This window comes from Bufo gargarizans, chromosome 3, assembly GCF_014858855.1.
Source record: "Bufo gargarizans isolate SCDJY-AF-19 chromosome 3, ASM1485885v1, whole genome shotgun sequence".
Lineage (NCBI taxonomy): Eukaryota > Metazoa > Chordata > Amphibia > Anura > Bufonidae > Bufo > Bufo gargarizans.
In genome coordinates, this window is record NC_058082.1 from 44,422,018 (window position 1) to 44,441,863 (window position 19,846).

The following is a 19,846-nucleotide window of genomic DNA, read 5'->3' on the forward strand; positions in this document are numbered from 1 at the left end:
TGGATGATGAGGCAGTAGTCTGTGCCATGTTGGTATACGTTATGTAATACCCCAGCAATGTTACTTGCAGAATGGCTGTAAATCCCACGCCCGTTCCCCCTCGTGCCCGTACATCTGCCAAGAGCCGCTGGGTACTGCAGATGATATAATTTAATGGATTATGGGCACGCACGGCTTTTATTCTTCTGAATGCTTTATCTCTTTGTGTAATGACAGCGGTGTTTAGCGGCAAAGGCCCGGAGAACAGACAATGAGCAGAGGCTGTTAGCCCGGCGTCCAGTGCCTACAGACGAGTGAATGTCAGTAGTGCCTGCCCAGCGGTCAGCATGGCATCGTTATTATACACTCATTATTACGAGCCTTTCTTGTTAGCTTGTTTTTAGGTCAAACGCCAAACGAAATGCCAAATCTGCACTGTCCCCTGTAGGTCCTGATGGCGCAGGATTAAAAGGGCAGCTCCAGATTCAGTCACATCAATGGGGTAGTAATGATTGTTATATGGTAAGGAAGTTGTGAAATATAGAACACATATCTCATATTCAGTATATCCTGAGTGTAAGAGTGGTTGTCACTAGGGATGAGCGAATCGACTTCGGATGAAACATCCGAAGTCGATTCGCATATTAGAATGCATTGGCTCTGATGAGCCGAAGTTATTGGAAATGGTTTCTTACAGTACAAATTAATTTATGAAGTTATTGCGCAAAGTCTCGCGAGACTTCACGAAGCAATAACTTTGGCTCATACATTCTAATACTGTGTGGAGCTCCTGCTCCGTACAGTATTAGGCTCCATTCAGACGTCCGTATGAATGGTCCAGATCCGTTTCGCAATTATGTGGAACAGGTGCGGACCCATCCTTTTTTCAATGAGGCTGGAAACGATGCGGACAGCACACAGTGTGCTGTCCGCATCCGCACTGCCAGTTCGTGGCCCCGAACTTCCGGTCCGCTGCTCCAGAAAAAAATAGAACCTGTCCTATTTTTGTCCGCAATAGCGCATTTTCTATAATAGTGCTGGCCATGTGCACATGGCCGGTGTCGGTGTTTTTGCGGATCCGCAAAACAGTTACGGACATGTAAATGGACCCTTAGAATGAAGTTTTATGTGAATAGACTTCGGATGTTTCATCCGAAGTCGATTTGCTTATCCCTACTCGTCACATTATTAAGTAAATTACTTAATAAGCTAAACTAAATATTTAATACATCACTAATACTATGTGCAGTGTACAGTAATATAGCTACAGTACTATAATACCGCCTCCAGGTGCAAGAATATAACTACTATAATACTGCTCCTATGTACAAGAATATAACTACAATAATACTGCCTCCTATATACAAGAATATAACTACTATAATACTGCTCCTATGTACAAGAATATAACTACTATAATACTGCTCCTATGTACAAGAATATAACTACTATAATACTGCTCCTATGTACAAGAATATAACTACTATAATACTGCTCCTATGGACAAGAATATAACTACTATAATACTGCTCCTATGTACAAGAATATAACTACTATAATACTGCTGCTATGTACAAGAATATAACTACTATAATACTGCTTCCTATGTACAAGAATATAACTACTATAATACTGCCTCCTATGTACAGGAATATACCTACTATAATACTGCTCGTATGTACAAGACTATAACTACTATAATACTGCTCCTATGTACAAGAATATAACTGCTATAATACTGCCTCCTATGTACAAGAATATAACTACTATAATACTGCTCCTATGTACAAGAATATAACTACTATAATACTGCTCCTATATACGAGAATATAACTACTATAATACTGCTCCTATGTACAAGAATATAACTACTATAATACTGCTCCTATGTACAGGAATATAACTACTATAATACTGCTCCTATGTACAAGAATATAACTACTATAATACTGCTCCTATGTACAAGAATATAACTACTATAATACTGCTCCTATGTACAGGAATATAACTACTATAATACTGCTCCTATGTACAAGAATATAACTACTATAATACTGCTCCTCTGTACAAGAATATAACTACTATAATACTGCTCCTATGTACAGGAATATAACTACTATAATACTGCTCCTCTGTACAAGAATATAACTACTATAATATGTACTAGTTAGTTACGGTATGCTAGTGCCAACAATGCAGTTTTCATGTTGGGCTGCTATACCAGGTGACGGTCATCAGGTTTTGTTGTCTTTGAGGCATCTTGAAGGATTCTGAGATATGGATGTATCTGGAAAATGTCTATATGGTCTCCCGTTGAACCTTCTGGTTTTCTATGGTCAAGACGTAGATGGCTATTGGTGCCCACTATCTTATTTCAAGCCGCACTTTATCAGTTTTGAAGATGTATATTTTGAGTCACGTGTGTTCCATTAGTGAGCGGATGAAGACTTTATCCATCTGATGAATTATCTCCAATTAGAAGATAACGCTCCAAGTCAAATTGATTTCTAAATCTCAACTCAAGCTACAAGTTGCTCATCTCGAGATGCTTATCTTGTCGTGAGCTCAACATCCCCCAAAGACCTTATTAGTTCTCACCAATCCCAACAATTTACATGATACCGAAGAATAAACCTAAAAGTAATTAACAGCGGAAGCGTAATTAGTAGAAAATTAACTTGTCAATAAATCTATGGCGCTCTCCCTCTCCGGAGATCGTCAGGCTTTTTGTAGTCATTAGGAGTAGTGAGTTTGTGTAAAGCCGATGATGATCACTACAAGACATCGACCAACGATGATGAAGCAAGCGGAGAGAATAATTAGCATTCCTTTCTCCGATTCTCCCTCAACCATAACATATTATACATTTGCTGAAGTTTTTTTTTTCTTTTCCATTGATACAATTGTGTTTGGTCTTTGGTGGGGTGTGATAGTGGAGACCTTATTGATTTTGAGAAGAGGGAAGTCTTCTCCATTCTTGGTGGAGCAGTGGCTTAGAATATCTGGTCAAGTTTTACAGAAATGTTTGAGATACTGAAATGAAGAGTGATTGCATGCCTACAGCTGTTTCTCCACCATGAACGGGAAGCGGGAACTCATTGAGTCTTATGTTGCAATATAGAATTAGATCTCCCAGTGATTTTCCAAATGGAGGGACCACAACACCGTTAAAGCTGATGACACATTTTAGTTGTCTGAGCATTTGGACTACTTCTTCATGATCAGGAGAAATAAGCCGTTGCTAGACAACTCTGTCCTTTCCAGACTCTTCTGGCTGTGGCATATCTCTCATAAGACCAAAGGATGGACCATGTTTAACAATGTCCCAGAATCTGAACACCCCTATACACTTTAGATGGTTGACCGGTGCTGCTAAAAACAGAGGATTCTTCTCATGGCCACATAATGTACACCCCAATGAATCCTTATGTGTAAAAGGTCACCAACCTTAAAGGAAGTTTTTGCCTGAACCCATGGATCTGATAAATATGCCATATGCCTCTTGTCCACATGCATAGAGGTCCAATGTAGACCTGGTGACACTACATATGGAAGTGGATTGTGGTGGTCGATGAATGTCAGCCACTGCCAGGGAGAACTAAGTAAGGGAAGACAAACTCCTTCTCTTCGCTTTTCCTGGCAGTCGGTCACGTTGAGAGAACCTTCCACCTCTCACTATGCTGAAGCATCTAAGAGGTCAAGTAGCAAATGTCTTTGGGTTCATCAAGATGGACAGGAGCTTTCAACTGGTCGCAGTGGTGACGCCAGTCAGGAAGGAAGTAGCTAGCTTTTCCTTGTCAGTGCAAATTAATAGAACTTGTAGTAGAAATATAAAGATATAAACTATGTCCTCCCATTGACAAAAGCATCTCAATACCAGGAGATTGATGAAGGATTCAAACTCAGAAGAAAGGGAGAAGGCCCCAGCTCGTCTGTCCTTCATGTCTGGAGTATTGGTGATCATTGATTTCCATTATGGGATCAGTGGCCGTCTCAAATTCCCACCTGCTTGTCTCATTTCTTTTGTGACTTGGTATTTAGAACGGTTGATGTTATACATCATTATATCTTTATGAAGATCCTGGAGTCGATGCTCAGGATTTCTAGAATATTGATTTATCTTCAAGGTCAAGTGAACACTCCTCTCCTCTTTCCCTTGGTAGAGCAGCACTTCTTCTTAGGCCTCATGCACACGACCGTTGTGTGCATCCGCGGCCGTTGTTCCGTTTTCTTCCACGGACCCATTGACTTTGAATCGGTCCGTGGAAAAATCGGAAAATGCACCGTTTGGCATCCGCGTCCGTGATCCGTGTTTCCAGTCCGTGAAAAAAATATGACCTGTCCTATTTTTTTCACGGCCAATGGTTCACGGACCCATTCAAGTCAATGGGTCCGTGAAAAATCACGGATGCACACAAGATTGTCATCCGCGTCCGTGATCCGTGTCCATTTTTTCCTATCATTTCAAAGGCAAACTTTTTATTTTTTTATTTTTCATGTCCGTGGATCCTCCAAAAATCAAGGAAGACCCACGGAAGAAAAAACGGACACGGATCACGAAACAACGGAAACCGTTTTTGCGGGCCGCAAAAAAAAAGTCTGTGTGCATGAGGCCTTACTGTAAGGGTCCATTCACACGTCCGCAACTGTTTTGCAGTCCGCAAATGACGGAGACCGGCCATGTGCGTTCCGCATTTTGCGGACTGTACATATCTGGGACTATAATAGAAATGCCTTTTCTTGTCCTTGGCTGCGGACAAGAATCTGGAAATTTTGTATATATTTTTTTTATTTTTGGGAAGGAGGGAATTTATCTTGTTTTTGCGTCTTTTATGACCTTTTTATTTTTATATATTTTTTTTTTATCAGGAGTCCCCGATGGACATTTAGTAGCCGTCTGCTGAACAGCTGGAGAGAGTATGGTAAAGCACCAACCGCTACAGTACTACGAGCCGCAGTTATGTTTGTCATGCCTGACCGGAATTTACGGTTGCCGATGGAAACGGTATCAGCGGTCACATGATGACACCACCAAGGTAAGGGTAATTACTGTATATACTTTTTTTTTTCTTGTGTCATCATCAAGAAAATTTCTCCTTAAAGTGAATTTCTTAAAAAAAAGCTTCACAGCGGTGGATTCTTGGTGTAGAGCTCCAGATCCCCTGCCTATGTAGGGTTACATAATCTAGTGCTGTCCACCACTGGCGGGAGCTCACTGCATACACCAGTATACATTAAGCTCTTAAGCTCCCCCTAGTGGTGGCTGCTGGTAGACAGAATTTAATCATGTAACTCTAAATGTGCAGGGGATTTGGCACTGTGTATCCATGGTGTTTAATGGTTGACATTCATCTTAAAGTACCGTAAACAAGGTAAAGACCTATATGACATCAGGTGGGCAGTCACTCGGCCTCTGTAGACCCCTGAAGAGAAGGCCTGCCTAGTAATCCACTTACATGGGAGCATCAGACATGTCATTGCATAAGTCGACCATCCTGCCTTTCAGGAGTCTGGGAAAGCTGAATGATGGCTGTAATAGGAAGGATGAGGGGTCTGCATACTGGGTTTAATTTACTGGAGATTTTAATGGGGAGGGGGCTCTTTAATGGAGTATATCAATACAGCATATGGCGGCAGCCTCTGTGTGCAGCACGCGATGAGCCCGGCTGTTCCCTCCAGCTGCTCGCTCTATAGATCTCCATTTTCTTGTGTTTTGTTTTATTTCTTCTTCTTTTTTTTTTTTTTTTTTTTTTTTACCCTTCTGCGCCTTTGGATCGATTTTAGATTTTTTTTTTTTTTTTAGCTTGTGTCTTGCAATGAGGAGCGCTCTTATTTTCCCATTACTTGTTATCCAGCTTTCCTGGGAACAGATCTAATCTACACAGCTGTTTCTTGGTCTAGAAGTGGTTGATTGCTGGGGCTTGGGGGGTGGAGGTCACAGTAGTAATGTATATTGTATGATTGCTCCGTATAAGCTTTAGTCCGTCTCACTCATGTTCTTTTTAAAATGCTTTGCACTGATTATAAACAAACTCTCCAGTCTCCTATTTCGGGTGTTTTCTGAAGAAGCGCAGCTGCAGTGTAAAGCATGGAGGAGGGGTAGGTGCTCCTACTCAAATAGGCAATGCAGATAAAGGTATAGCTGCCTCTCGACGACTCCTGCACACATGCACACTTGGCCCGATTGAGTGTGCATGTGTTCTGAATAGAGATATGGGAGTGACCTGCAGCCAGATCCTTTGAATGGCGGCTTATCACAGCTGGCCCCGCACAGTTTAAAGGGGCGTTTTGGGAGCGCAGTATTGATGGCTATCCGCAGAAAGATCTATATCTGATCGGTCGGGGTCCAACTCCCAGCACCCTTCTGATCAGTTATTTTAAGAAACCAGAGCGCTGCGTCCTCCTCACAGCTTACCAAGCACAGCGCCATACATTGTATAGTGGCTGTGCTTGGTATTGCAGCCCAGGCCCATTCACTTAAATAAGACTAAGGGTACTTTCACATTAGCGTTTCTGTTTTCCGATATTGAGTTCTGTCCTAGGGGCTCAATACCGGAAAAAACCTGATCCGTTTAATCCTAATGCATTCTGAATGGAGAGCAATATGTTCAGGATGCATCAGTTCAGTCCTTCATAAGTTTTTTTTGAACTGAGAAAATACCGCAGCATGCTGCAGTTCTCTCCGGCCAAAAATACTGAACGCTTGCCGGAATACCGGATCCGGCATTAATTTCCATTAAAAAATACATTAATGCCGGATCCGGCCCCAAGTGTTCCGGCAAAACTGATGCGGTTTTGCGGTCTGCATAGAAAATGGTAAAGGAGACAGGCCCACTTATTTAGACCTGGCGTGAGCTAGGCGTGAGCTAGTTGCGCCCCAATCTGCGCCTAGAATAGGCGTATTTCAGCTTAATAAATGACCCCCATAGTGTAATTCTAATAGACTCCAATCCTAATGCGATGGAGTCTACGAGAGAAGCAGTCTGATGATTGTTGTGGTTCCCTAGGGGAACTATAAAAAGGTTTCCCCAAAATGAAAGTAAAAATACACAAACAAACAATAAAAAAAATTACACATCCTGGGCATCGCCGCGTGAAAAAACACAGTACAGCTATTGAAATTCCATACGGCAAACAGTGAAACTGTTAAAAAAAAAAAAAAAAAAAAAGTCAAAATGGCCTATTTGCTGTTTTTTGGTCACTTCACCTCCCACAAAAAAGTGATAAAAAAAAACATACACTCCTTAAAATTGTATCAATATAGTACAGCTTGCCCCGCAAAAAATGAGCCCTCACACAGCTCCGTACACATAAAAAAGTTATGGGGGTCAGAATATGGCGATACAAAGAAAAATGTGTTTTTTTTTCTAAATATTTTTTTTGTATTAAACCACAAGAAAAACTATACAGATGTGGTATCACTGTAATCGTACTGACCCAAAAAATGAAGGGAACAGGTCAGTTTTACTGCATAGGGAACGCCGTAAAAACAAAACCCATAAAAATGTGGCACAATTTTATTTATTTTTTTATTCCACCCATGTCAAATCCCCTCCCCCCCCCCCCCCCCCCCACTACATTGTATGCAGCCGTAAATAGTGCTATTAGAAAACAGCATGTGAAAGGAAAAATTTAAAAAAGTTATGACTTTAGGAAGGCTTGCAGTGAAAAATGAAAACCCCCAAAAAACTGAAAATCGCCAGTCTTGAAAGGGTTTAATGGGTTCTTCACTTTTGACAGTCCCTAAATATTAGAATGCCCCCCTGACAATAAGCTGAGTGTCCTCCCCACTTGTAAGCTGTGAGATGCGGGGAAACCTGGCATTAAGAGTTCACTCCCCCCTACAGCGCCACTACAGGAGAAAACACGTATTACACATTGTCCATTTATATCAATGGGTTGTAGGAGTAATCCTGGATAGTTTGGGTCCTCCAAAGAGAGACACTCTTTCTAACCACTCTACACTGTGGGCAAGAGGATCCTGAGCAGAGGGTCCAGTCACTTTGAGTTCACCAATAGGGTTTTGGGAAATTGATTTTCTGTCTGAGGTGGACAATTCCTTTAATTATTGCACAACATAACATATATTATTAAAACAGGTAAAACCCAGTACAAATAAGGAGCACCGTAGAGACAAGAAATTCTTCAAGGGTGACTCCATGCTGTGGTCTGGACAGTGGGCAAGCAGCAGCCGGAGGTGGTAACTTCTGTACGCCATGCCCTGACGTTTCTGTGATGGTTGTGTCCAGGACGGAGGCCCCCTGTAATGTACCAGAACGGCATGTAAATGTTCTCCCGCAGTGAATAGATGACCGGAGATACAGTCCTGATCAAAAGTTTAGGACCACTTGAAAAATGGCAATAAATCATATTTTACATTGTTGGATCTTAAAGGGCTTCTGTCACCCCACGAAACTGTTTTTTTGTTTTTTTTTTGGCGTACTTATAATCCCTATACTGCGATTTATCCATACATAATGTGATTAATCATTTTGGTCCTGTAGATTTTGCTAAAAACGTACTTTTAGAATATGTAAATTACCTGTCTACCAGCAAGTAGGGCGGCTACTTGCTGGTAGCAGCCGCATCCTCCGATCCTAATGACACCCCCTCCGCATGTTGATTGACAGGGCCAGGGAACGGGATTGTTCTCTGCTGGCCCTGCCTGTTTGCATTCAAAATCTGGTGCCTGCGCCGCGGCCGTACCTGTCTTCAATCGGCGCAGGCGCACTGAGAGGCGGCCACTCCATCCTCAATGCGCCTGCGCCGATGACGTCACATCTACACCCGGCGCAGGCGCATTGAGGATGGAGCGGCCGCCTCTCAGTGCGCCTGCAGGTCTGTCCCGGATAGGAGGTGAACGGAGAGGCGCAGCTCTGCTGTGGATCGCGCCAGACGTAGCTGCAGGGAGTTGACGTCACAGCCAGAGGTGCGCTCAGGATCTGCGTCCCCTGGAAACTTTGAGCAGAAGATTGGTTCCGCTTCTGTCCATAGGCTCCTGGGTTCCCTGAAAACTCCTGCGGTGAGAAGATCTTCATGTTCTTCACATCAGCACGGAAGGAGACTGCGAAGAATTGAACCTGCAGCATGCGTAGCACCAATCACTGCTGCTCCACTCAGGTGTTGAGGGTGCGTGCCTGGAAGACGTGCCACCGCTCCAAGAGGCTTCCGCATCTTCTTCTGGTGTTCGGAGTTCGACTCCAGCTGGTGGTGAGTGCCCCAGTGGTCTGGGTCCTGTTATTGCATCTGTGTCCTCTGTACTTTCTTCTTTAAAAAAGTTTGCCCACCCCTAACCGGCTGGTATAGCGGGCGATTTTTCTGATGCTTAGCGGTTCAGCGGTCAAAGGATGGGTAGGGATTCGGAAAGTGATGACTCTCTCCCTCTTCCAGCGGTATCCAGACATAAAGGAGTGTCAGAGTCATGTTATAAGGAAATGTTACCATGTGATATATATCGCCTGTGGGCTTTCATCTCTCCATGTCGGTAAAAGAAAAGATATGGAGAAATGAATTTGTGGCTATAAGGGAGGATAAGTCTGAAGAGGACAGGAAGCGCCCGATCCCCCGCACTTTTAATAATTGGCTGCAAGCATACTGTATCTTCTGCAGCGCGATGGGTGAAAAATGTCCTACAAAATGTTCAGGACTTTTTCAGCATTTGGACAATATTTTAGAGGCGTATAAAAATTTTGGGTGGGATTGGTTGGTTTGTGTATGATGAGAGTTTCAGACAGAGGCTGTCGATGTATCCTAGCATTGCGATGGGGGGCTGTGGCTTAATTTATTGTTGTCACAGCGTTCATCTTATTCTGCCCCAAAGCAGCAGCCGTCCTCCGCAGTCCCGCAATCTCAGTTGTTAAAAAAGCGCAGTGTAGGTGGCCTGCGTCATGCAAGTATCGTCATGAATGTGCCTTTTGTGGTGGCGGTCACCCGATGGTTCGCTGTTATAAAAGACCTAACATGCCTACCCTGCCATCCACAAAAGAGTTTCTTGCCAAGAGCATGGACGCCAGTAAATCTGGTGACCCATGCGTCCTCGGCTAGAACGTTACCCAAGTTGCAAGATGGCGGAGCTGCTTCTTGACGGTTTTGCTTTTGGTTTTCAGTTGCCATCATTTTCTGGTTTTGGTTGTGAATGGGTTAATAATTGATCTTCTGTTGATCAATTTCCTGCGGTTGTGCAATAAAAATTAGCAAAAGAATTGGAGTTAGGCAGGATTGCAGGTCATTTCTCCTCTCCGCCTTTCGCCAATTTTCGCCTTTCTCCGTTGGGAGTTGTACCGAAAAAAGAACCCAATGCTTTTCGCTTGATTCATCGTTTATCTTTTCCGTATGGTGCATCTTTAAATGATGAAATTGATAAAGCATTGTGTTCGGTTAAGTATGCCACCTTTGATTCAGCGATAGATTTAGTACGTAGTTTTCGGAAAGGCAGACATTCGGTTCGCCTGTTACCGGTACAGCCTTCTTGTCATGTTTTTATTTTGACGTTTTTTCCTCCTTCCTTGAATGGGTAGTAGCGGTTAGGGGTATGCGGGGAGCAGTGACGCGCGATCTAGACGATTTTCTGTTCATTGGTCCAGCGGATGCCTCAGTGTGTTCAGAGGTTTCGGAATCCTTTGTTGCGGTATCCTTTGTTGCGGTTTGTTCTGAGTTTGGTGTTCCGTTAGCTGAAGATAAGGCCGTTTACCCCACTAATTGTTTGGAATATTTGGGGATTGTCATCGATTCTGTAAAAGGGGAGTTTCGTCTTCCATTGCAAAAGGTGTCTAGGATTTGCATGGTGTTAAAAAAGCGTAAAGCCACGGTAAAGGACATTCAGTCGGTTTTAGGTATGTTACCTTTTGCTAGTAGGGTTATGCCGATGGGCCGGGTGTTTTGTCGGCAATTGTCCACAAAGATTGTCTGAAGAGGTTAAAGAAGATTTTATGGTTTGGTTAGAATTTTTTCAGCAATATAATGGCAGGTCGTATCGGCAGGAAGATTTTGTTTTGGCTTCTTTTATGGAGTTCTTCACGGATGCAGCTGGTTTTGGTGCGTATTGGAACGGGCACTGGTGCGCATCAGAATGGCATTTTGATTGGGTAATGAATAGGGTGACTAAGAACATTGTTTTATTGGAGCTTTTTCCTGTACTGGTGTCTTTAGTTTTATGGGGTGGTTGTTTTTCCAATAAGAGGATTGTTTTGCATACTGGCAATAAGGGTGTTTTATTTGCAGTTAACTGTTTTTCGTCAAAGTGTCCGTTAGTAGTTAAATTGTTGGACTCTGATTTGGTCCTGGGTATGTCTTACATTCATCTAAGGCTCCGACAACATGGTCGGATTACGTCCGTTCTTGGCTTCGGTGGTGTCGTTTTACCGCAGCTAGAGGTTGGTCTCCTTATTCTGGTGGTGAAGTTGCTGCATTGGCATTTTGTGCGTTGCGTTATTTAAGGATGGTTTGGCTTGTGCTACTGTTTTAAGGGTTCTATCTGGTGTTTCCTTTTTTCTTCGAGTTTTAGGTTCCCCTTGTATGTTGGATTATTTCTTGATTTAGCAGATTTTAAAAGGTTACAAACGCGGTAATTGTTTTCCTGACAGCAGGTGTCCCATTTCACCTACGCTGTTGAGGTCATTATGTCACGCTACTTCATTGGTGTGCTTTGAGGCGTTGCTTTTTTCCACTGCGTTTTGTTGTATGTTTTTTTTTGGTGCTTTTAGAATTAGTGAATCGTTTCCGAAGAATGGAAGGTCAAGTTTGGGTTTGGCTTTGCAGCATGTCCACATTCATGTTAATTATGTCCTGTTTTTTTCTTTCAACGTCAAAAATGGATCAGTCCGGATTCGAGTGAACAGAGTCGGGTCGGGTTGTATTTGTCCGGTGAGTAGGCGATCTCGGTACTGGTGGTAATGTTTTCTTTCTGCATGCGGATGTTTCTCCATTAACTCAATATCAATTTAGGTCTGTGCTGTCTAAATGTTTACGGGAGCTGCGTTTGGAAGGTTTCCGGATTACGTTGCATTCTTTCCGGATTGGAGCCGCCACGGTGGCGGCTCGGTCTGGTTTGAGTGCGTCTGTGATTAAACGGATTGGGCGATGGTCGTCTAATCGTTTTAAACTGTATGTTCGTCCTGATTTTTCGGTGGATTGATGTTTGTTTATGTTGTAGTTTTCACAGGACTCGCCGTATGGATCATCGGCCATTCTTTCGTATACTGGTCCCATCGCAGAGCTTTAGAAAGATCGTACAGTGACAATCTCTCGTGGTCTACAGATGCCGAATCTATTGGAATGGAGTCAGGGGTCTTCGGTGGGAAGGTTTGATGGACGTGCTACTAGAAATGTGTTCAGACTCCGATATAATTTATTTTTCATGATGTGGGCAAATTGGGCACCATTAAATTGGCCTTTTGTATGAAGCGTACTATGGTTGGGACCAGACGATTGTTCCCTGATGCCCGTTTAGTTTTTTCGGAGATGATTCCGCGTCTACTTTGGTTATCCTATTCTAATTTTAAATATTTGGATAAGATTAGGATACGCTTAAATAGAATGATGGCTCGTTTTATGCCTTTAGTTTGGGGGGTTTTCCTTTAGGCACGTGGACCTTGAAGGTGGTTTGCCCGGCCTTTATTTTTCAGACAAGATTCATTTGTCAGAGATCGTTTTAGATATTTTTAACTTGGACATGCAAGCTAGGATTGAAATAGCTGTAGGTGGGGTGGGGCCCATGCCGCCTGTTTAGCCGGCATGGTCCGGTGAGTACAATGTCGCTCACTGAAACGGTGAGCAGATGCGTTAAAGGATAACTGTCATATTTTCATTTAAAAAAAAAATCTATTTTAGCATTTGTTACTGCTGCAGCAGCATTATGCATAAAGCAGTCTTTGGTTTCGTCACTTACCACTGTTTTCCTTGAGTTTTCCCCTTAGTTACAGCTGTTTTGATTCCTACATTGAGGATCTTCTCAAGATGGCTCCTCTGCCAGTTCTCTGAGGCCAAAACAGCTTTCCCTCAGGTCACAAACAAACTTGCTGTAGCCAGCAGCTTCCTGTCAGCCAATCAGATTGGAATACTGAGAGACACGCCTCCTCACTGTAGGCATGCAGTGTGAAGGACCGCCCCCCTGTCTTCCTAGCCGGAGACAGATGAGCCATAGCAACGGTCTTTTGAGGGACAGGAGACATTAATGAAAGCTGTTATTATGAGGTAATTACAGATCTTTTGACAATCATTGACAGACTAACTCAGGTTTACATGCCGAGCTCTAATAAACTAGCAAATAAATAAAAAAACGACAGTTATCCTTTAAGTCTGAAGTTTAGGCCGAGCTTATGGCTGGTCTAATTATTGTTTATTAAGTTATTGGTATGATTGATACAGCTTTAATTGGTTTAAGATAATCTTTAATAAAGTTGGCCGTGGCCTAATTTATTCCACCCAAATACTTGTGTCCACGTGTTTTATTTATTTAGTTATGGATGTGAGTATATTTTATGGTACAAGTATATGATTTATAATCCCATGGAGGCCTGTGCTCCCTGCTTGAATGGAGCAGCAAACACGCATGCTTCATTTGACTCTGTGGGACTGGTGGATGTAGCCGAGTAGACGTCCCCGATAGAGAAGAATGGAGCGGCTGCGTGCATGGGTGACCGTCGCTCCATTCAACTCCGCACTCATCTCTAATAGACACTCATTTCCTGCGGAGAAGGAGGATAATGATGTGACCTGTCAGCCGGTAACATGCTCTGCGGCAACCACTTAATAACCTGACAGATTTTGTGTTAAACGCCTCACAGTCACCTTCACTGGAGCAGGGAGCTGATTTCACTGCTCTCCAGTACCGGCGGCCATACTGTGTCCTCCATTCATGTTTTCCCATACCCCTGCCTCACTGATCCAGCTGCATCTGGAAACATCACCCATCCACAAGAGCAGCCAGCAATACATACTGGGGTCTGTACAAGGGAACAAAGGGTTCCCCCATATGTACAAGTTCATGTCTTCTCCTGTACTGATCCTGAGTTACATTGTGTATTATACTCCAGAGCTGTACTCACTATTCTGCTGGTGCAGTCACTATGTACATACATTACTTATCCTGTACTGATCCTGAGTTACATCCTGTATTATACTCCAGAGCTGCACTCGCTATTCTGCTGGTGCAGTCACTGTGTACATACATTATATTACTTATCCTGTACTGATCCTGAGTTACATCCTGTATTATACTCCAGAGCTGCACTCACTATTCTGCTGGTGCAGCCACTGTGTATATACATTACATTACTTATCCTGTACTGATCCTGAGTTACATTGTGTATTATACTCCAGAGCTGCACTCACTATTCTGCTGGTGCAGTCACTGTGTACATACATTACTTATCCTGTACTGATCCTGAGTTACATCCTGTATTATACTCCAGAGCTGCACTCACTATTCTGCTGGTGCAGTCACTGTGTACATACATTACTTATCCTGTACTGATCCTGAGTTACATCCTGTATTATACTCCAGAGCGGCACTCGCTATTCTGCTGGTGCAGTCACTGTGTACATACATTATATTACTTATCCTGTACTGATCCTGAGTTACATTGTGTATTATACTCCAGAGCTGCACTCACTATTCTGCTGGTGCAGTCACTGTGTACATACATTACTTATCCTGTACTGATCCTGAGTTACATCCTGTATTATCCTTCAGAGCTGCACTCACTATTCTGCTGGTGCAGTCACTGTGTACATACATTACATTACTTATCCTGTACTAATCCTGAGTTACATCCTATATTATACTCCAGAGCTGCACTCACTATTCTGCTGGTGTAGTCACTGTGTACATACATTACATTACTTATCCTGTACTGATCCTGAGTTACATCCTGTATTATCCTTCAGAGCTGCACTCACTATTCTGCTGGAGGACTCGCTGTGTACATACATTACTTATCCTGTACTGATCCTGAGTTACATCCTGTATTATACTCCAGAGCTGCACTCACTATTCTGCTGGTGGAGTCACTGTGTACATACATTACATTACTTATCCTGTACTGATCCTGAGTTACATCCTGTATTATCCTTCAGAGCTGCACTCACTATTCTGCTGGTGCAGTCACTGTGTACATACATTACATTACTTATCCTGTACTGATCCTGAGTTACATCCTGTATTATCCTTCAGAGCTGCACTCACTATTCTGCTGGTGCAGTCACTGTGTACATACATTACATTACTTATCCTGTACTGATCCTGAGTTACATCCTATATTATACTCCAGAGCTGCACTCACTATTCTGCTGGTGTAGTCACTGTGTACATACATTACATTACTTATCCTGTACTGATCCTGAGTTACATCCTGTATTATCCTTCAGAGCTGCACTCACTATTCTGCTGGAGGACTCGCTGTGTACATACATTACTTATCCTGTACTGATCCTGAGTTACATCCTGTATTATACTCCAGAGCTGCACTCACTATTCTGCTGGTGGAGTCACTGTGTACATACATTACATTACTTATCCTGTACTGATCCTGAGTTACATCCTGTATTATCCTTCAGAGCTGCACTCACTATTCTGCTGGTGCAGTCACTGTGTACATACATTACTTATCCTGTACTGATCCTGAGTTACATCCTGTTTTATACTCCAGAGCTGCACTCACTATTCTGCTGGTGCAGTCACTGTGTACATACATTACTTATCCTGTACTGATCCTGAGTTACATCCTGTATTATACTCCAGAGCTGCACTCACTATTCTGCTGGTGCAGTCACTGTGTACATACATTACATTACTTATCCTGTACTGATCCTGAGTTACATCCTATATTCTACTCCAGAGCTGCACTCACTATTCTGCTTGCTGTCATTGGAAACAGTCAGACCAAATTACTGTAAAGTCCCTGGTGTGAAAACCACTATTTCCATTATACAATCATTCTGTGCAGACCATGAACAAGCAGAAGCAGTAAATAATGGGAAGACATGTAGGAACCAGATGGTAAATTGGTGCTCTTTTCTTTTCAATCCCTGGTGCGTTGTGGGCATGTGTGCCGCCACATAACTGTCCCCGCTCTCTCCCTGACTTGTACATATTGTGCATCATTCTCAGGCATCTGGATAAAATCTCTTGTTTATTCTTGAGTGAAATATAAGAACATATGAAGTAACTGTAGGAAAGCCGAGCGTGTCAGTGTAACGGCGGTCTCGTGTGCGGAGTTATGGCGGCTGATTTCCCTCTGGACGCTCCATGTAATGAATACGCTGCAGTTCTGCTAGTTCATCAGTTTTATGATATCCGATAGTGCTACATCCGAGCTTCGAGGAAAACCCAGCAGCTATATATAGCCTCAGCATCCTCTGTAGTAAGCGGGCGCTGCTGGCACGCCGCGCGGTACAGCGCAGTAATCTAATTACCTGAAGATCTGGTTAAAGCTCTGGGAAGCAGCCCTTGTATTACCACGCTGGTCTGGCAGCTAAGAGCTCATTAAACTAGGCAGTCCCTTTAGGATTAAGCAGTAGGTTAACCTGCTGTCATATGTGAAGCTTTTTGTGCCTAATTACAAACTCTGCTCTGCTATGTCTGCATTTTCTCCACAGTATATGTATGCGGTGTGCGGTGTCATGTTTTCTAGTATAGATTTGGTTACAGCCTTTTTCCTTAAGGACCAATCTGGGCAAAACTGATGCATCATGTTATTTTTAGTCCAGGGGGTAAATGGGTGGGGCCTGACGGTTCTCTCTTAGGTGATGTTTGTCATGCTCTCCCCCAGAACCTAGTTTTCCACTATCTCCAGTATTGCAGTTTTCACACAGGCCACTGAGCTCTCTCTGTAGACTTATACTTCCTATCACCTTTGCTGTGCATATTGGGGCAGGATCAACAGTCACTTCATCATAATTAAAGAGTAAGATTACAATTAAAGGTTACACCTCTGTTGTAAAGCTGAAGGTAGATAACATAGGATAAGACTATTGACAGGAGCTGATGGAGACATCAGTAGCTGATGGAGCGGAGACTATGTCACAGAGCATGCCCACAACATTCTCCCACTGAAATCAATCAGACATTTTCTGATAATTGCACACCTGCTGTCTATTTCCGTCTTGTTTAGTTTTGTATTAGCAGATGGTTTTTGAGCTCCTTATTGTCTCTGGTGTAAAAGGAAGTGAATTATTCCTACTAAATGACGCACAGCGGTGGGTACGGCGCTCACGCACTTGTGGGCATGCCCTCTCTTTTTTTTTTTTTTGCAATTCGTTGCTTTTTCTTTGTACAGTAAAAAAAAAGTTTTTTTCCCACTTGCGGCAATCATGTTGCAAGTGCCCCAAGGGCGGTCCCAAGCCTGTGGGATTGTCCGTGTCCTGCAGATAAACCACAGCCAGCCCCCTCCCTTGGCTTTGATCAGCAGTACTACCTGCATTGAAATTGTGTGCATGCGCGGTTCATTCCCAGCCCGTTCAGTGCAGCTAGCAGTGACATCGTAGCCATCCAGCCCGTGGGGATGGCGCAGGGTGGGGAGACCCAGCGCACATGTGGGACTGCTCTCAGAGCATCAGCGATGGGATTTACATACAGTATAAAACTTTTTCTGCGCAGTCAAAATACTACCAATGACAAAACAAGCATGCCCACTAGTATGTAAATGCTATGCATCGTTTCGTAGGCGTAATTCACCTGAAAACTGTCAGGTTAGAATACGAGAGCAGGCGTGCCATCAGAAAACAACTCTACGGGAGGGTGTTGTGGGCATGCTCTGTGACATGTACTGAGCTCACCGTGCCCTACCAAGCACTAGAAGTCTCCTGGTTGGCATAATTCACCTGCCAGACGCCCTTTCAGTAGCAGAAGCCGGAGATCCTACACATGTTCTTATTCTCAAGTCTTCGGGCTTATATGTCGAGCACAAAACATCTTGAGTCTGGTTCTTGCAGCACACATAATCCCCCTCTCTGCTCCGGCTCTGTGCTCACAATCCCCCTGGATGCCCATCGATGAATGTACTTGCTTTTCTGACTGAATACTTAATACTCGTCAATACCCAGAGCTGTGCACCTCACGGCTCCCTCTGCAGTTACAGCCTTGTTGAGATCCTGCATTTCTCTCCTCCTGATGTCTTCTGTTTTTGAGTGATGGATGACTCAGGGGAGGGGCGTAGCAAAGAGGCTGGGCCTTACAACATGTCACCGGTATTGGTGGAGGCTGCTGCTGCGGCCAGTTGCCTTACAGCCAGACACAGGTTCCAAATGAAGTGATTCATTCCTGATGACCGCAAACATCTGCCTCGTCACCTTGGAAATTAGATGGTGGCTGGTTCTGATCCTGGTGGGATCCATCAACCATATAATCAGTATAGATGCAGCCCTACTACCCCCAACATCTGCCTTTTAGATTGTTGAGTTTAACACATTTGACCATACGTTCCTCTAGGAGATAAGGGGTGCCAGATGTCTTCGAGAGCTGATCTGGCAGGAAACATGCACTCAGCCCTTCTTCATAGAGCAATGGGTGGAAGTAGAAGGTTGACGGCTTCCCCATCTTTATCTTCTAATGTCCCCAATAAGAATAGCCGGTGGTCTGTCTGATCTTACTGTGAGATAACGGGCTTCTCCTTCTAGTGCCCTCAATATTTCATGTGGGTTGGCTTATCAGAGCAGGGGAGGAAGATTTCTGTTACAGCAAGCTGCCTCCCAGCTAAAGACTCGACTCGTTCCCAAACCTATTGCTTTCTATGCAGTACGATGGGAGGATGAGATCAAGTAGATGCCTCCTAGAAGTCTTGTGTATTGCACTTGGACTTAATGATGCTAGTTCCCTAGTAAACATAAGCTGGTGAGTCCTGCTTCATGTGTCTTATCCTGCCCCCCTCCAGAGCTGCATTCATAATCATGCAGATTGTCAGTTAATTCTCGGCCCTCCGGACGTCATTTCTCTGCTGCAGTTGATTCTGGTAGATGTGGTGTTTCACATCGGGCACTGTACAGATGTCCATACAACCACATCTCACGCCACACACTGAATCAGCAACAAACTTTAAGTGGAGTTGAGCGCAGCTCTGGATGTGACCAGAGTACAGAAGGATTGATTTTATTCTCTAGGTGTTTACCAGTTTGGTTTAAAAAGCACAAAACGTTGACCTTTTTTTGTGAGTCTCCGATGATATGCGGTTTGTAAATCTCGTACAGGCCCTTTGTCCCTAACGGAGCATGAAATCCCAGAGAGGAACATGTCACAGGTCGCTGTGCACCTGCAGATAAATCGGCATCCAGTGTCACTGTCCACATATTAATATTCATGGACACCTGAGGAAGAGCGTGCATTTCACTGCACACAGTTTATTAGATCCCCCGACGAGAGGAATCTTCACGGCTCTGCTGAGATTACTAGGGAGCAGAGTCTGCGGCCATAGAAGTCATAGGTAAGTGACTAATCGACGTGCCAACCCACACATCTTGCCAACTCCCTGCTGCCAGTATCAAATATTCAGCCTCTTTGCAATGGATTAATAAAGGGGCTGTGTTTAGATAAGTAGACGGAGAATTGTAAACCTGTCCTTATGTCACTAGAGGTTTTTGCCTCCCAGTAGTCAGAACAGAGCTCAGGTAGTAGTTAAAGCTGTCCCACCTCCCTCTCCGTGCCCTTCTCTGGTAGAAAAAATTGTTCCCCATGCTGTCCTTCCCCAGTTGTCAGAGTTTTTGCCCAGTAGTCCCAGCAGAGCCTGCCCCCCACCTTCTTCAGATGGTGCAGTGGAAATCCACCTAGTGTCTAGATGTTACAACCTCTCTATACCCCGAAGATGCATACAACCGCCCTATACCTGCCCGCTGTATGTACAGTGGATATAAAAAGTCTAAAATGTCAGGTTTCTGT

The 19,846-nt window shown here is 43.7% G+C and overlaps 1 protein-coding gene across 3 annotated transcripts in view; it reads left to right on the forward strand.

The window, feature by feature from the left end:
* GDPD5 (glycerophosphodiester phosphodiesterase domain containing 5) overlaps positions 1–19,846 on the forward strand; it is a 163,674-nt gene that overhangs the window by 39,838 nt on the left and 103,990 nt on the right. For all 3 annotated transcript variants that reach the window (XM_044284763.1, XM_044284765.1, XM_044284764.1), the window contains exon 2: positions 4,849–5,015. In XM_044284763.1, coding sequence (XP_044140698.1) covers positions 4,899–5,015 — 117 coding nt within the window. In that variant the 5' untranslated portion in view covers positions 4,849–4,898. The remainder of the gene's footprint in view (positions 1–4,848; positions 5,016–19,846) is intronic.